Source organism: Pteropus medius, unplaced genomic scaffold (assembly GCF_902729225.1).
Source record: "Pteropus medius unplaced genomic scaffold, Ma_sr-lr_union100, whole genome shotgun sequence".
In the NCBI taxonomy this organism is placed as follows: domain Eukaryota; kingdom Metazoa; phylum Chordata; class Mammalia; order Chiroptera; family Pteropodidae; genus Pteropus; species Pteropus medius.
This window is the reverse complement of record NW_024349796.1, coordinates 1,084,782-1,103,437: the sequence shown is the minus strand read 5'-3', so window position 1 is coordinate 1,103,437 and position 18,656 is coordinate 1,084,782. Positions and strand designations below refer to the sequence as shown.

At 38.2% G+C, this 18,656-nt stretch overlaps 1 protein-coding gene across 2 annotated transcripts in view; it reads left to right on the top strand.

Annotated features, from left to right (window-relative positions):
- The first annotated feature begins 2,893 nt into the window (after positions 1-2,893).
- RGS7 (regulator of G protein signaling 7) overlaps positions 2,894-18,656 on the top strand; it is a 500,747-nt gene continuing 484,984 nt past the window's right edge. For both annotated transcript variants that reach the window (XM_039883198.1, XM_039883197.1), the window contains exons 1-2: positions 2,894-3,205; positions 4,212-4,337. In XM_039883198.1, the coding sequence (XP_039739132.1) occupies positions 4,260-4,337 (78 nt within the window). In that variant the 5' untranslated portion in view covers positions 2,894-3,205; positions 4,212-4,259. The remainder of the gene's footprint in view (positions 3,206-4,211; positions 4,338-18,656) is intronic.

Sequence of the window (18,656 nt, the reverse complement as noted above, 5' to 3'; positions counted from 1 at the left end):
GGAAGCTGGGGAGTTATTTTCCAAAAGGAGAAATTGAAAGATCTGAGAAAAGTCAACACCAGACCCCCAGAAGACTTTGTGTGAGTGGGTGAGTTGAAGCTTACGGAGGAATCTGGCACAGGCACAGTCAGGCTAGAGGGGACTGTGATGGAGAGCTGGTAGAGAAGTCAATGGAAGCTGTGGTTTTTGCGTGACACTGCCTTTTTAGGTCCACATTCAGGTTTTTGTGACCAATGTGGGACTACTGTTGTTTATCAGGTCTGGGGATTAGAAGAAGATCCAGATGTGAAGTGGGAGAGAGCAAGAACATTCTAGAACCCTCCAGGACTCTGTGTCACACTACATCAAACTATAAAGACCTTCAGAGAGGAATACGTGCTGGCTCACTCTGTTTTCCCAGTCTTGCACAAATTCCTCCTTTGGTCAACTCTACTTATTTGCGTACAAGAAACTGTTTCAGCTAATCAAACTGACACAGTACAAACTACCACAGCCACTTATTAGTTATGTGGGTCATGTTGGGGAGTTTACTTAACCTTTCTGATCCTCTCCTTCCTTATTGGTATATCGACATAAAGGAGATAACAATTATGACTACCTCTCCAGAGTTTTAGTAAGGATTAAGTGAGATAATATTGTTCACAATTTATTACAAAAATAAAAATTACTTATCAGATTGTAGTTATTACATACACCATCATTTAGTTAACTTGCATATATTGTGGGCCCAAAACTGTACTATGCCTGAAATTTATAGCTGTGAACTAAATAAACAATATCCCTGTTGTTATGAAACTGAATCAGACACCATCTAGATAGTCAAGTAGAGATGCGATATAGGCAACTGACAGATTAGATTTCAGGGGATGGGTCTAGGTTAAAGGTACACATTTGAGAGTTACTAGTATTTAGGTGTCATTTAAAGGTATGAGTCTGAATTAGCTCACCCTAAAAGTACACATCAATTGTAAGGAGGGAAAAAGGCCCAAAGGTTGAGATTTGAGGCACTCCAAAAATTTAGGCTCTAAAAACATAAAGAGGAACAAACAATGAGGCTGAGAAAAGAACAACCAGTAATTAGAAGAGAACTAATAAAGACTGGTGTCTTAGTAGCAAAATGTAGAAGGTGTTCCAGAAGGTGAGAGGGATCAACTTTAACTTCTGCTGAAAAGTCAGTTCATGTGATAATTAAGAATCAACCATTGGTTTAACAACATGAAGGCCATTGCCAGGATGAAAAAAATTCAAGACAGAATAAGAGGAGAGGTAGTTTCCGGTATAAAAGAAAGTTTTTGGTTCACAGCAAACTTGTTGGTGTTAAACAGGGCAGTAATAAGTGGAAAGTGTATCAAGGGGAATTTTATACATACACGTATGTGATGGATGAATGGATGTGGGCCCCATGCAGCAGAGCATTTTTTACATCTCATGCATAAAATATATAAAGTCAGTTCTATTCTATCTGTTAGTTTGCTGATTGATGGCAATGGTCCCTTAGTGCTGAACTAGGGTAGGGCCTCCTGTGGGGTAGAACCTCTACTTAGAGATGCAAAGAGGAGAACTTTAAGAGGAAATGGCCTAATTGAGCAAGCACGCCCATTTATTCTTCCCAGATCTACTAATTCAACTCATACCAGCTTCCCAGGAGTAGACAGAGCAAAGCGGAAGAAAGAGGTTTCGGCTAGAGCAAGAATGGTAAGGAAATAGAGAAGAAGTTGGAAAATTGGCAACTTTGTTGAAAAAGATGATAATTTCCAGAGTGCACGACGCAAATAGTTTGAGAATTAAGGAGGAGTGGGAGATGAGTTAGACAGGGTGTGTGTAGAGTAGTTTGGGATAGGAATCTTTAACCTGCAGCATTTAGAGCAGAGGATGGGTGGAAAAATATTTGTTTTTGAGTGAAATCTGACAGGCCTAGGTGGGGCTGGGGAAACGCATTGGCCCAGGCAGGGCTTCTGTGTTTGGTGGGAATAGCTATCCTGCCCAGGGGTAAGGCCTTTTCTGTTTAGACCTCTGGGGTTAAGAAGGAACTGGCTTGATTATCTCCCGTCTCCTCCCCACTACTGACCCAGCCGAGGAAGGAGAACTTCAGATATTTATAGCTTCTCAACCCTGTCCAGAAAGCCAGACACAAACTTCTTTACTATAAATGGGGCAAAACTGACATTTCTCCATCATGTCATTCTAACCTTCACAGAAGAGTTAGTGACAGCAACCTGAATGGTAATTCTGGGGACCAGCAACCCAAGCCCTCTTTGAAAGTTGTTAGAGGATGAGAGAAGTGGGCGGGGGGAAAGTTCCTCTGAGTGCTTTCTGTCAAAAGGAGAAACCAGGCATTGGGGACTGTCTTTCAGTTTCACAGGTGGCAAGATTTTCACCTCAAATTGGCAGCCTCGAAATCGTTTCCGGTTTCCTCAACTTGGAAAGAAGCTATGAATGACTCGTTTGGTCCTGACTTTTTTTTTCATTCCTAAGATGTCTCAATATCTCTCCAATCTTGTTATTTAAGTATAGCAATAATCAGTCAACTGCTTCCATGGTACTGCCAGTGGAATCATCAGGCACGTGATGAAACCTGCTGGCTGCACCAGGCTCCAGCCATCCAGCCATCCAGCCATCCAGCCATTCAGCCATCCAGCCATCCAGCCATCCATCCGTCGCCCTTCCACTCTTCTGGCTTACAGTCGGTGTGAAGCTCCAGGCCTTCAGCGGCGCGTACACCCAGGAGGGCGGGGTGTGAGAAGCGGGGCTGGTCTTCTCAGGGGCGAGAGGGTAAGGAGGCCCGGGAAGCCCCCGGGAGGCCCAGACGGTGTGGCCACGCAGGGCTGAGCACGTCGGAGCCGGCACCTTTGGACAGCCGGGTCTCACGTGACTGTCCCCTCCTCCCTCCTCCCAGTCGCGCGCACGGGCCGGGCGTCTCGGCTCCCGCGCGCGCTCGGCTGGTCCCAGTGCCCAGGAGAAGCGGAGGAGGAGCGAGCCCGCCAGGCGGTGGGGAGGAGTGGGCGCGAGCCGCTGGCTGCCGGAGCCGCCAGTGCACCGCGGCGGCGAGGGTGGCGGTCGCGGGAGCGGCGGGAGCCGGGGCGGCGCGGGTTCCGCATCCGCCGAGTGTGATGAAGCTGCCCTGCTTCGCTGCTTTGCCTGCCGCCAGCTGACACCGCCTGCCCGGGCAGGGAGACGCCGCGGGGCCGTGACCTTGGCGGAGGAGGTAAATAGGGGAGGTGGGTGGGGAGGAGGCAGCGCCACCCCAGCCCTCCAGGCCCCCGCCCTGCACCCACCCAGAGCTGTAGGGCCGTCTCCTGGAGCCCAGCGCGGGGCCGGGCTGCGGGCGCCCAGCGCACGCCGCGGTCCACGGTGCTGAAACTGCTGCCCGGTTCCGGCAGCGGCCGCGGCGCAGGGCACGGGCTCGCCTGCCATTTGCTGCTGCCAGCGAGAGCCCAGCAAGGGAGCTTGTTTTCTCCTTTCTGGCTGGTTGTTCTGAGGCTTCTCAGTTGGGTTGCTACTCATGGTGGCTGAAGTAATTGCCTGAAGGGTTGAACTCCGATCAGTTATTGTTGCCGGGATATTTTCTGGTGCCTTCTTGCAAAGATCGGGCAGGATTGTGTTCTGACTTCCAAAGCAAAGTGGGGAGAGAGGAGAGGAACCAGTGGCAGGCAGCGCGGGCAGGTGAAAGCAGGAGAAGCTACCCCGGCTCCATGTGCGAGACCCAGGGGAATAAAGAGGAAAATGCACTGGAGAAGCGCACGGAGAATGGGCATCGCTGATGCACCTGCGTGTGGAAACTAGACAGACACCTGGAGAGAAAGTGTACTGCGCAGGGTGTTGCCTTTTGGGAAAACATCAGTGGGCATGGTAATATGGGGAGAGAAGAGAACTCTCTGAAATACGGAAACGGTAACCGCGGGTTTTCTTTCTTTCTTTTTTTTTTCGGACGAGCGTCAAACACTTTTTAAAATGAGTACCTAGAAAATCAATTCATTTAAAAACCATAGCCAAATGGCTATTTTAACTAAAAGATTGTCATTTCTTACAGTTTTCTGGGGGACTGTAGGTATAAATTCAGTTAAAAAGAAAATCTATTCCTATGCCAGCCCCAGCACGTAAGCATGCTCCATGTGGGGTGGGTGCTTTGGATGGTGAAGACGAATCAAGAGAGTGAACCCCCTTAACCACTACCATTCAGATCTCACTGAAGTCCCTCCAACCTTTTGCAGTGCAGAGTGATAATTCCTATATCTCCGAGCGAACCAAGTGTGGGTGACATGGCCCAAGGGAATAATTATGGACAGACCAGCAACGGAGTGGCAGATGAATCACCCAACATGCTGGTGTACAGAAAGGTAAGAATTTCTTCACTTTCTTAGAATAAAGGGAAAACTTCTGGCTTCCTTGATTCCACTCCCTCCCCAGATCAAAGTATATATCAACTTTCTGGCCTTGTGGATTCCCCAGATCACCAACGCCTGCAAACTATACTTCAGGACAATCTGATATTCTCAAGTGTGTAGAGACATAGTGAAGCAGATGAGGCTAGTCAACTCTATTTTCACACCTCTTCCTGCTGGGTTTGCGTAGTTTAATCTGCAGTCAACAGAAACAGAAATTTTGAGCGTCCCACATGTTTTTTGTTACACACATGATTTTATAGCATCCTTAATAATTTTTAGAATTTTTTTCTTGTACTGTCCCTAAGCATTTAGGTTATAATAATAATGTAAACGTATAACATTAAGGATGAAAATAGATCACTCTGCAGTTCTCTGGCAAGAGTGAATGTGCCTATGAATGTACTGGTGATTTCACTATGATTTTACTCCTAATTAAATAATTCTAGTTGTGCTTTTTTATTTTTTTGTCTTAGTCTAAATTCTTTTTTTACTTTGCATTATTTTTATAATTTTGCTTATGGGTATTTGTGTTCTAGTGCCATATGCCAATTAAGTAAATCTTTATATTCCAGAGGGTTTATTTTTAACCACAAACCTATCTGATAGCTTTATGCATTTTATAACAATGCTATCAACAAACTTCTAGATATTGAGCCACTATAATAAAGATGTATTTAAATATTGTGCATGCTCCAGAATTGTTGCTAAGGTAAATTCACTCTGGTTATAATCAATAATATCACTCAAATAGGAAAGCAGTATTCTTTATTTAACTTTTGTACCAGTTATTTCTATTGCATTTTATGCTGTGATTATTTTTTTCTATAGCACATCATTTGTAGTGCTTATTGGGCAAGATTTTGTTAGTTAACATTAGTAATGGTAAAAAGGAAATCATACCTTGAAACCAAGAAAAAATTTAAGGACTTTGATTAGTATGAGCCCATTGAAGAGTCAGGATGAGTTCACATTTGTTCTTTTAGCTAGAGGATCAGGACTGGGTGTGAATAACAATGAAAAGCAATGTGCTACTTTGACCTATACTAAATCAAAACTTTCCTTCTGTGTAGCCCAGGATCATTAAAAGGTGGTGCTGAATATGTATTTGAGGGAATGTTGTTATTGCTTTAATGTGAAGACGCATGGGTGTCCTGACACAATGCTAGCTGTTTTTTTCTTTAGCCTGGCAGACAATACTATATTGTGTACCTGTGAATGCAGTTTTATGTGTCTGGGACAACATAGTATGATAGGAAAGAAAAAAAATGGAGATTAGTTGTCTATTTTAGTCTTAAAGTATCCCAACTGGATAAAGCAAGAAAATAATCCACTCGAGCCTAAATTATTATTATTGTATTTCTGCATTAATTGAAATAACTGGATATTTGCCCATCCTATATAGAGTTGGTTCTGAGAAGAGCTATTTGGGGGCAGTTGTGTATTTTGAAATAATTTATAATATTTTTTATTTTTGTTATGTCCGAGTTTTGTAATATGCAAGATGTGAGAATTATAAATTCTATCTTATAGGTGTGTGCAATGTTGAGAATTAGACTATTGGATGTAAAATTATAGTAGTTAGCTACTTTTGTTATGTCAAACACTGCATTCTCTGTTTCTTCACAAAAGATTGGATTTGAACTGATCAGACAACGAATTTATCTTGATTAGAAATAAACTTAATATGACATCAGTTTATTATTAGAATAAAGGAGATAAGAGACTAGGAGTTTTAGAAATAGTTATTGGATTATTTAGTTTATCTGAGCTTCATGTTGGTAATTTTGAATTTACTGTATAAATTGTATAGCATCAAATTGCTATTAGTGCCACTCATAGATTAATAGACTCGGATGACTTCGGGGAGAGAATATAATGTCTCATTCTTTTAAACATTATTTTGTTGATTAAGCTTAGAACTTCTTATACTAATTAATTTTGACCTCTTTTTATTAGCTCTTTATTTAGATTTAATGATACATGTAATTTATTTTTAGAAAAGACTTTCCTGATAAATTGTTATTGGAAAAAATAACTCAGTTCATCCAATTTCACTCATAATGCTTAACTATGGATTGCCTTTTTACCCTTTTACTCTCTAAGCATATAGTTTTGTTTTCACTTGTGCTATAAATAATAATGTATAAATAAATACCAGATAATTTATATAAAGAAATACAGTGTCCTTGGTTATCATTTGCTAGTTATAAAGTCAAATGGTCCATGTTTGTGTGCACATACAATATGATATTATGGATTTCATGTGATCATTTTGCCTCTGTTTTTTGTATCTTATATGGGCTTTGCATTTAATTTCTTCTCAGTAGAGGCCAAATTTTAATGTGAAGAACAGCATAATCATTGGAGAGGGATATAGGTCGAATAGATGTATTAGGATAGTTTAACTGCATAAAAGAATAAGCACTTTATTATAAATGCTTATTAATTATAAAGTTACTTGAAGGTTTAGAAAAGAACTTCACTCCCAGAATACATTGTTCAATAACAGGGGAGAGAATGAATAGAGAAATTGCTGCATTATTGATTCATGCCAATTTTCCACTTCTACTTCACTGTTGAAACAATTTTTGCAAGTGGGTTCTGAACTAAACCATTTCCCTCCCACACACTCCCAAACTACCATCTCTTGTTTACTTCCGGGATTCTGGTGATTTACACACATTGAGATATGTATATGCCGTTTTCATTTCATCTTGGTAGGCTGTGAATGGCTCTTGAGAACATTCCTGCGAGGGGTAGGAAGCAGTGAACAGTTACCAAAGAGGAATACACAGAAAAGAGCTGGGATGTGCGAGTTTCTTTTGTTCCTCTGATGTCTCTCTCCATTTTGATTATCATCATATGGATTATAGGAGTTCCTCCAAATAATGGGAAAATTCCAGGGATTTTTTTTTCATGAAGAATTTTGCAGTGATATTGTGGAAAAGATGTGCAATGGGCAGAGCTCTTTGCACAGAGCGAGCGCCACCGTGGTGAAGGCTATAGGCACCTGTAATGCTGCCTCATGATTGAGTTGGTACAAGCACATCAGTCTCAGATGTTTGCCAGCAGCTTTTTGGCTTAATATGAAGAATCTCTGTAGGCTTCATTTGATGTTAGAGGTATATTTTAAAAATCCACATGGACACTATACTTGCCTTACCAATTTTTAAATTTACAGTGTTGCTTTTTTCGTAAGCAAATGATTAAGTTAGAGTGGTTATGGCATTTTAAATTAATTTGTGACATTGGTTAACAAAAGGTTATGCCATTGTTAACATCTTGTTTAAAAGCTCATAAAATATGAGGCTTGACCACTTTTATTCCTAGGGCTTCCTTTAGACAGACCTTAATGAGAATGAAATTAGTAACTTCCTTAAGAAGAGAACCCAGCTAGCTCCAATTCACCTTGAATTTGGAGTAGCTTCCTGAAACGTTTGTAAAAATGATAATTCAGAACTCAGTTTTGCTTTGGGTTATGGGCTCAAATACTACTCTCTTAGTCTGTTCTGGGTAAAACCCTCATTCCTGGAGGTGGCACTGTCTGTAAAGAATGGCTGAGCTAGAAACCCAGAGTACAGGGAGGCACATTCCAAATTCGATGTCTGGCCAACAAGCTACCCACTAGACAGTATACATCACTTTTTGTTCAGACGCTGACATTCCTGCATTTGAAAAACAAAATATCTAGGGCACCTTGGGGCCAATATTTTAAATTGGCTGGCATGCTGGCTTCTTACTAGCAAGAATGCTCGAAATGACCAATAACTTCTGATATTGCAGCAACAATTTATGCTCCAGCTGTCAGAAAAGAAAATGAAAATCTTTCCTCCATTTACCATCTGAGTGGAATGAACATGTTTTGGGGAATAGCAAACTTGTGAAGCTCACTATGCCTATCCCCTTGTCTGACCTTTTCCCTCACTTATTCTCTCGTTCATTTCACTCACCTCTCCTCTTCATCTTCTGTCCAGTCACTCTTCTTTCATTTGTTTCTTCCTTTTTATTTTTTCCTCTCAGAATAGACCTAAGGTTGAAGAGATAACTTTTCCTTAAGTTACTCATTTTAGTCATAAAAAAGAAAATAACGTTTTTGTGAAGAAGAGAGTGAAACTGGCCCTGTTTGAGCACTTGTTATGCAAAATCACTGAAATAGGTGCTTTTAAACTTGGCATCATACGTACCATGGAGTCCAAAATGCAGCTATCATGAGGCAGTGGTTACAGATGATAGATAGATAGATAGATAGATAGATAGATAGATAGAAGATAGATAGATTAGTCTTTAAGGATTAAGATTGCTGTGTTCTTAAAAAGCTAGATTGGAGCATTGGAGCATTTTGTGGAGGCCCAATGGGGGCTTCACCCCAGTAGGTAGATCACATGTGCTACTTGACTTGACCTAGACATTGTCTTTGAAAGCTATTTCTTAAGTCAGTCTGCTTTGTGAAAATAGACACACCTGTAAGGAATGGGAGTGAACTGTTTCTTCTTCTTTGGAGGAGATTGATCCATGGACATCATTAGTCTCTTAGAGGTGTGTTAGTTGATATTTTCTACATGGTCCAATCTGGTCAGTCTTGAGGGTGTCAATATTCCTCCTTCAAATAACATTATAAAAAATAACCTTTGACGTTTTGAAACTTAGTTGCTTTGATCTGGCTGGGTTTAGGGAGTTAGCAAAGTGAAGAGCATTTATAGGCGAAAGCAAGTAAAAGCCCCACTAGAAAAGGAAGAGATGATTGCAAATAGATGCTCTCTAGGCCCTGAACCTTTGGCCTTCAGATTTCTTTTTTTTCCAAATACAGTTGACATTCAATATTATTTATATTAGTTTCATATGTACAGCATAATGATTAGACATTTATATAATTTATATAATTTACTATAAGTCTAGTACCCATCTGGCACCATACATAGTATTACAATATTATTGGCTATATTTCCTAGGCTGTACTTTATATCCCCAGGACTATTTCATAACTGCCAATTTGTACTTAATTCCTTTACCGTTTTTACCCAGCGCCCCAACCATCCTCCCATGTGGCAACCATCAAAATGTTCTCTGTATCTGTGAGTTTGTTTCTGCTTTGTTTGTTCATTTATTTTATTCTTTAGATTTCACATATAGTGAAATCATATGACATTTGTCTTTCTCTGTCTGGTTTACTCGACTTAGCATAATACCCTCTAGGTCCATCCATGTTTTTGCAGATGGCAAGACTAATATTTTTTAGCATGAATATTATTTAAGATTTAGGTACAGAAAGAATTATGGGCGCTTACAGGAAGAAGAAATTCCTTTCAGGTGAGAGAATGAGGGAAGATTTCTTTATGAAAAAGAGAGAATTTGAGTATAGCATTTGACTAGGATATAATTTAGACACTATATTTCACTGAGAGTGATTGAAGTTGCTCACTGCCAATAACCTTTCAATACGAGTACCTTCACACATCAGCTCTTTAGGATCTTGTCATCCTCTGGATGGACTGTCTACTTCAAAAATATCTTTAAATCTATATTCCACCTTCTGGTCATAAATTCCAATTCATTCAGTGAGCTTCTGCCTTCGTTTTCATCACTTTTTACTGTCATTAATATCTCCAGTTTTGTTTTTTTATTATATTGTTTTTTTAAATCTAATTTTATTATTAGTTTCAAGTGTATAGGCATTGGCTAGACATTTATATAGTTTATGAAACAATCCCCCTGATTGCTCTGTCTTCCCTCTGGCTCTATACGTAGCCATTTCATTACTGCTGATTGCATTCCGTATGCTGTGTTCCCCATCCACGTGACCATCTATCAACTACTAATTTATACTTCTTTAACCCTTCAGCACCTTCTTCCAGCTCCTATCTCCCTCCCTCTGGGCATCACCAGATTGTACTCTATATTTGTGAGTCTGTTTTTGGTTAGTTTGTTCTTTTTGTTCCTTAGATTCTACATATAAGTGAAATCATATAGTATTTACCTTTCTCTGTATGACATTTCACTCAGCATAATAATCTCTAAGGCCAACCATGTCATGGCAAATGGTAGGATTTCATTTTTTTATGGCAGAGTCATATAACATTGTATATATGAACCATAACTTCTTTAAACAGTCTTCTGTTGATGGGCATTTAGGTTGCTTCCATATCTTGGCTATTGTAAATAGGGCTGCCATGACCATAGGCATGAATAGATCTTTACCAATTATTGTTTTGGATTTCTTTGGATAAATACCCAGGAGTGCAATTGCTGGGTCAAAAGGCAGATCCATTTTTTTTTTTTTGAGGAAACTTCAGACTGTTTTCCATAGTGGCTGTACAAATTTGCAATCTCACCAACAGTGTATGAGAGTTCCCCTTTCTCCACATACTCACCAACACTTGTTCTTTGATTTATTGGTGGTAGCCATTCTGACAGGTGTGAGGTGATATCTCATTGTAGTTTTAATTAGCATTTCTTTGATGATTAGTAACATCTTTTCATATGTCTATTGGCCATCTTTATTTCCTCTTTGGAGAAATATCTGTTCAGGTCTTCTGCCCATTTTTAATTGGATTGGGTTTTTTTGTTGTCGTTGTTGAGTTGTATGCATTCTTTATATATTTTGGATAGTAACCACTTATCTGATGTATCATAAGTGCATATGTTCTCCCATTCAGTAGGTTGTCTTTTCATTTTGTTGATGATTTCTTTTGCTGTGCAAAACTTTTTGGTTTGATGTAGTCTCATTTGTTTTTTTTTCTTTTGTTTCCCTTGCCTGCGGAAATACATCTGAAAAAGTATTACTAAGAACAATAGTAAGAGTGATTGCAATTAGTCAGAGTGATTGCTGCCTATGTGTTCTTCTAGAAGTTTTATGATTTCGGGTCTTACATTTAAGTCTTTAATCCATTTTGAGTCTGTTCTTGTATATGATGTAAGACGGTGGTCCAGTTTTATCTTTTTGCATGCATCTGTTAAATTTTCAATGCCTTTTATTGAAGAGTCTGTCTTTACCTCATTATATATTCCTGCCTCCTTTGTTATAGATTAAATTACCATATACACATGGGTTTATTTCTGGGCTCTCTATTCTATTCCATTGATCAATTTATCTGTTTTTATGCCATTACCATGCTATTTTGATTACTGTAGCCTTATAGTATAGTTTGATATCAGGTAGTGTGATAACTACAACTTTTTTCTTCTTTCTCAAGATTGCTGTGGCTATTCAGGGTCTTTTATGGTTCCATATAAACTTTAGGATTATTTGTTCTAGCTCTCTAAAAAAATGCCATTGGTATTTTGATAGGGATTGCATTGAATCTATAGATTGCTTTGGGTAGTATGGCCATTTTAATGATGTTGATTCTTCCTACCCATAAACATAGTACATGCTTCCATTTATTTGTATCTTCTTTGATTTCTTTTTTCAATGACATAATTTTCTGGGAACACGTCTTTTACCTCCTTGGTTAATTTAATTCCTAGATATTTTATTGTTTTTGATGCAATTGTAAGTGGGGTTATTTTCCTAATTTTTCTTTCTCATAGTTTCTTATTGATGTATAAAAATGCAACCTATTTCTGAATATTAATTTTGTATCCTGCTACTTTACTGAATTAATTCATTTATTAGTTCTCATAGTTTTTTTTTTTTTCTGAAATCTTGAGGGTTCTTTCCATATAGTATCATGTCATGTGTAAATAATGACAGTTTTACTTCTTCCTTTCCAATTTGGATGCCTTTTATTTCTTTTTCTTGTCTGATTGCTGTGGCTATTCAATACTATGTTGAATAAAAGTGGTGAAAGTGTCTTTTTCCTGATCTTAAAAAAAGTTTTTAGCATTTCACTGTTGAGTATGATGTTAGCTGTGGATTTTCATATATGATCTTTATTATGTTGAGCTATATTTCCTCTAGTCCTACTTTGCTGAGAGTTTTTTCTCATAAATTGATGTCAACATTTGTGAAACACTTTTTCTGCATCTATTGATTCAAATAAAAATCATATGATTTTTGTTCTTTATTATGTTTTTGCGGGGTATCATATTAATTGATTTGCAGATATTGAATCAACTTTTCATCCCAGGAATAAATCCCACTTGATCATGTTGTATGTTCTTTTTAATGTATTAATGAATTGAGTTTGCTAATATTGTTAAGCAGTTTTGCATCTTTGTTCATCATGGTTATTGACTTATAATTTTCTTTTTTTTTACTTGTCATGTTTTCATCTGGTTTTGGAATCTGAGCAATGCTGGCCTCATATAATGAGCTTGGGAGGCATTCTTCCTCTTGAAATTTTTGGAAGAGTTTGAGAAGAATAGGTGTTAATCCTTATTTGAATGTTTGGCAAAGTTCACCTGTGAAGCTGTTTGGTCTAGGACTTTTGTTTGTTGGAAGTTTTTTGATTACCAATTCGATTTTCTTAGTAGTAATCGGTTTGTTCGGATTTTCTGTTTCTTCTCGAATCAATCTTGGAAGATTGTATCTTTCTAGGAATGTCTCCATTTCTTCCAGATTGTCTAATTTGTTGGCATATAATTGTTATCGTTCTCTTATAATCCTCTGTATTTCTGTGCCAGTGTCACTTCTCTTTTTTCTTTGTTTTAATTTATTTGGGTCCTCTCTCTCTTTCTTTTTCTTTATTTGATCTGGTCGATGCTGACCTTGATTATTGATTTGTTGATTTTTTTTCTGGATCTTGTCGTCAACACATTCATTGTTTAACATTATGTTATTTAATTTTCATGTATTTGTGTGCTTTTCAGTTTTCTTTTTGTAATTGATTTCTAGTTTCATAACATTGTGGTTGGAGAAGATGCTTGATATGATTTCAATCTTCTTAAATGTTTTGAGACTTGTTTTGTGGCCTAACATGCGATCTATCTTGGAAAATATTCCATATGCACTTGAAAAGAATGTATATTCTACCTCGAGGTGAATTGCTCTAAAAATATCAATTAAGTCTATCTGGTCTAATTTGTCACTTAAGGTCACTGTTTTTTTGTTGTTGTTCTGTCTGAAAGATCTGTCCATTTGTGTCAATGTGATATTGAATCCCCTACTATGGCCATATTACTGTTTATCTCTCCCTTTATGTCCACCAATATTTGCTTTATGTATTTAGATGCTCCTATGTTGGGGGCATGAATATTTAGGGGTTATATCCTCTTGTTGAATTGGTCCTTTTATCATTATGCAATTTCCTTCTTTGTCTCTTATTATACCCCTTTTATAAAGGTCTATTTTGTCTGATGTAAGTATTGCTGCCCAAGCTTTTTTGGAATTTCCATTTGCATGAAATATCTTTTTCTATTCTTTTACTTTCAGTTTGTATGTGTCTTTTGATCTGATGTAGGTCTCTTGTAGCCTGCATATGTGTGAATATTCTTTTCTTATCCGTTTAGCTACCCTTTGTTTTTGATTGGAGCATTTCATCTATTTATATTTAAATTGATTATTGATAAGTATGTAGTTATTGCCTTTTTATTATTCATATTTATGGTTTTTTCACCTTCTTTTTAAAGAAGTCCCTTTGACTTTTCTTGTAATACTGATTTGGTGGTCATGAGCACCTTTATCTTTTGTCCCTTTTTTTTTTTTTAATCTGAGAAACTCTTTATCTCTTCTTCAATTTCAAATGATATTCTTGCTGAGTAGAGTAGTCTTGGTTATAGGTTCTTGCTTTTCATCACTTTCAATATTTCATGTGAATTTCTTCTGGCCTACAAATTTCTGTAGAGAAATCAGCTGATGGTCTTATGATAACTCCCTTGCAGGTAACTAACTGTCTTCCTATTTCTGCTTTTAAGAGTCTTTATATTTAACCTTTGACATTTTAATTATGTGGTCCTCTTTGGGTTCAACTTGTTTGGGACTCTCTGTGCTTCCTGGACTTGTATGTTGATTTCCTTTGCCAGGTTAGGGATGTTTTCAGTCATTATTTCTTCAAATAGTTTCTCAGTATCTTGCTCTCTCTTTTCTCCTTCTGTTACTTCTATGATGTGAATGTTGTTACACTTGATGTTTTCTCAGAGCTCCCATAAACTATCCTTATTTTTAAAATTTTATTTCTTTCGCTGTTCCAATCGGGTGTTTTCCACTACCTTGTATTCCAAATTACTGATTAAGTCCTCTACTTCATGTAATCTGCTGTTCATCATTTCTAGTTGTTTTTTATTTCAATTATTGTATTTTTTACTTCTGACTGGTTCCTTTTTATGGTTTCTCTGCCTTTTTTTATGTTTACTGTATCTTCGTTGAAGTTCCCACTGAGTTCACCTAATCTTTTTCTAAGTTTCTTGGGCATCCTTATAACTAGTGCTTTGAACTCTGTATCTTGTAGATTGCTGCCTTCATTTTGTTTAGTTCTTTTATTTTTTTAAGTTTCCTCTTTTCTTTCATTTGGGATATATTTCTTTATCCTCTCATTTTGGCTACTTCTCTGTTTGTTAGGTAGATGTGCCTCTTGTGAGCCTAACTGTGTGGTGTTCTGTTATAGTCCGAAGCTGGTGACCTGGTGTGTTGGTTTTGAGGCCCCTTAAGGAGCTCCAGTGCAGGCAAAGGTCAGCCACTATACGTGTCTGGCCTGGTGCTACCTGATATGCGTTAATATGTGTAATATATATTGGTAGCTGCCTGTGCTGAACCTGGAGGCACATGGGAAAGGCCATGCTGAACTGAGTCTGGCTGCTACCACTTTTAGTCTGGAGCTACTCAGCAAAAGAGAGAGTGTACTTTTTGGTTTGACATTGCCTGCCAGCTGCGTATAAGGCTCAGCCACTGAATGAGCCTCGGGTGGTACAAGTGTTGGGTAAGTCGAGGTCTCAGGGAGCCACCAGGGTAGGGTGAGTGGTATTTATCAGATTAATGAACATTCAGATGTGACACCAGTGCTGAGCCTCAGGCAACTTAGCAAAAGGCAAAGGGAATACTGAGGTCAGTCAGCTGCCACTTGCCTGGGACCTGGGGATCTTTGAGAGTTTTTAAGAAAGACTACAGTATGGGCCAAGACCAGCTGCATGATGTGTAGAGAGCCTCTTGCAGTAGGCTAGTTGAGTGGAATGGAATTACAGGGGGTCATCAGTGTGGAGCAAGGAGAGTTCCTCAGGCTAATGTAGGTTCAGATTTGGCTGTGTGGAGAGAGGCTCAACACAGGAAAGATGGAATCTGCAAGGTGACTGCATGGGAGGAGGGCTCAACATGAAGACAGTGGTGGTTCCCCCTCCAGCCCTCTCTTTGAAACCATGAAACTCAGTTTCTCTCTATATGTCCCTTGTGTCCCTTGAGGTGCTGTCCCTCCACTGGAGCCCAGGGTGAGTGTGTGTGAGCAAGTCTGTGCATGAGCTCTTTAAGAGGATGCTTGGATTTTTAGGAACCTTCCTTCTCACCCAGGTGGAAAGGATTTCTGCCGATTTTTATAGCCAGATGTTTTGGGGGTTCCTCTTCCTGGCACTGGTGCTCTGTGCTGGGGAGCCCAGTGTGGGGCTGGACCCCTTGCTCCTCATGGGAGACTTCTGCAGCTGAGATATCTCTCCAGATTCTCAACTGTCACATGTGGGTGTGGGGTCAGTCATTTTGCATCTCTGTCCCTCCTATCAGTTTTGATGTGGTTTCTTTTTAAATCCTTAGTTATATGAGTTCTGTGCAGCTAGTCTTCAAATGGTCCTCCGGATTGATTGTTCTATAATTTAGCTTTAATTTTGATGGCGTCATGGGAAGAGGTGAACATATTGTTTACCTATTTCCCCATCTTGACTGGAACTCTCTCTCAGATTTCTAAATGAGGATCTTAGATGGGAGTCAAGCATCAGGAGAAGGAGCAGTGTCTTAACCATTTCTGAAAAAATTTCAAAGTGGAGTGTCTACTATAAATTAGATTATTTAAAAGTACCTTTCTGGACTTGTCTTCTGAAAATATGAATGTAATCTGTCTGAATCAAATATAGACCTGTTTTCCCTTAGTGGCACAAATGCTGACATATGTTTTAAGATGGGATAGGATTATCATCTATGATTTTTTCACTGAGAAGTACACAGAGACATTTTATGAGTAACAATTTAATGACGAATTTGGGGTAATAATTAACTTGAGTTCAGATCAGAAAAGCCTTTCTTAGTTGGGCTTTTTTCTCATCAATTGTTGCTTGTCGGTCCTTTTCCTGGGAAAAATCAGGATTTGTGGCTTGAATTTTATTTTAATTTATATTAATTTTTTTTTTTTAATCTCCAACCTACCTAAATCTAACTGATTAGAGGAAAGCAAAGATAAACAGAATAGAAGCTGTCTAAGGGTTTTATTGCCTCCTAGTAGCCTTTGTGGTTCTGCTGAATGTTGGAAATCAGGTATTTTTAGGAAATGTGGGTGATAGAATGTAATCACTGTAGATGATATGGAAACATTTTGGATTTGGACAGTTTAATGACTTAATAAACGTAAGTTTCCTTGAAAACAAGATTTTGGAAAACAAGTGACACAAATAATTGGCCCTTGCTTCCTCTTTCATATCAGTGAAGAGGAGGCATTTAAATGTCAGGGTTACAGAAACTTCTACTTTATAAAATATCAATCTAATTATAAAATAAATTTAAATGATAAAGTGGGTACTCAGTTCCTTAGGAGGGAAAAAAGGTCCTGCTTCTCTCTGCCTTTGGCCGAGGAGATATAAAAATTTAACTTACTCTTTTTTTATTAAATTTATTGGGGTGACATTATTTAATGAAATTATATAGGTTTTAAGTGTACAATTCAGTAATACATCTGTATATTGCATTGTGTGTTCACCACCCAAAGTCAAATCTCCTTCCTTCACCATATATTAACTTAATCTTTTTAAAATTTTCTTTGTCTTGTGTCTTATTCAATTAACAAAGGTCTCAGGGCACTGGAACTCTAATAGACAATCATGAACTTGTTTCCAGCTCCATTAAAATTGCCACCTGGTCTAGGCTGGAGACTATTTTGGCTGAGGGGTCCATCTGTAGAATGTTGGAAATCAGAGATCAATTATTATTTCATCTTCTGCAAAATTATACAGGAAATTGGCAGCTTTGTGATATTTGCTGGGTTCTTAAGAGTAAATCTAGGCGCCTTCTTATTTTAGGCCTTTTCTGGTTATTAGCAAGTAAAAGTTTTCTTAAGGAGTCAATGTATTGAAGTGGAAAAGCATGCACACTGCATTTGGGCAGCCTTGGTTTTAATTCTTGGCTCTGTCACTGTTTAGCTATGTGGTTGTGGGTTAGCAACTCAACTTGTTTTACTTCAGACTCCTTATCTATAAAACAATGAAAAATAACATTATTTTCTTCATAGAGTTGTTTGATGATAAAATGAACCTAGGCAAAGTGTCTTGTATAGAACCTAACACATATTACATCATCAATAAATGCTCTAATAATAATAATTATTAATACTGTTATTAATAAATGATCTAATAATAATTATTTTTCTGTATTATTTACTTAATAAAATTATTAAACGCCTTGTATGCACATGGGGTCCAATATGTTGATATATTTTTTAAAATTAATTGTTATTATGGTGACATCGGTTAACAAAATGCAGTTAGTTTCAGGTGTACAGTTTAACAGTAAGGCATATATATATTGCATTATGTGTTCACTGCCCTTAGTTAGATTTCTTTCTGTCATCACTATTTGACCCCTTTTACCCCATCTACCTCCCTCTACCATCCTCCTCCCTTGCACTCTGGTAACCACTAGTCTATTGTTCATGTCCATGAGTCTCCGTTTGTTTGTCCTGTTCGTTTGTTGCTTTTAGCTTTATATCCCACATATAAGTGATGTCATGTGGTTTTCAACTTTTTCTCTCTGGCTTATTTCGCTTAACATGATTATCTGAAGAGATGTATTTTTGGATAAAGAGAAAAAGGTAAACATCTTCACCACCTTCAATCCTCCTCATAGCTGAGGACAGAGATTATGTAGGAGGCTTTGGTAATACCATTTCATGACACTTACAATGTCTTGTCTTGTACTAATTAGTCTTATATAGCTAGCTTTCTTTTAATAAGCTCTTTGAAATATTATCTTATATATCTTTGAAGTCTGCACAGTTCCTTGGACATTATATAAACTAAATAAAGCCTTTGAATCCAGGAATTTTAGAGGTAAAAAGGAACTCAGAATTAATATGCTTATTCATTTTGCAAGTTATGAAATTTAGGATCAGAGAAGGATACATAGCTTGAATTCAGGTCTTTATTAGTCTTTCTGCTCTCGTGCTCTCTCTCTCTCTCTCTCTCTCTCTCTCTCTCCTCCCACCTCCCTCC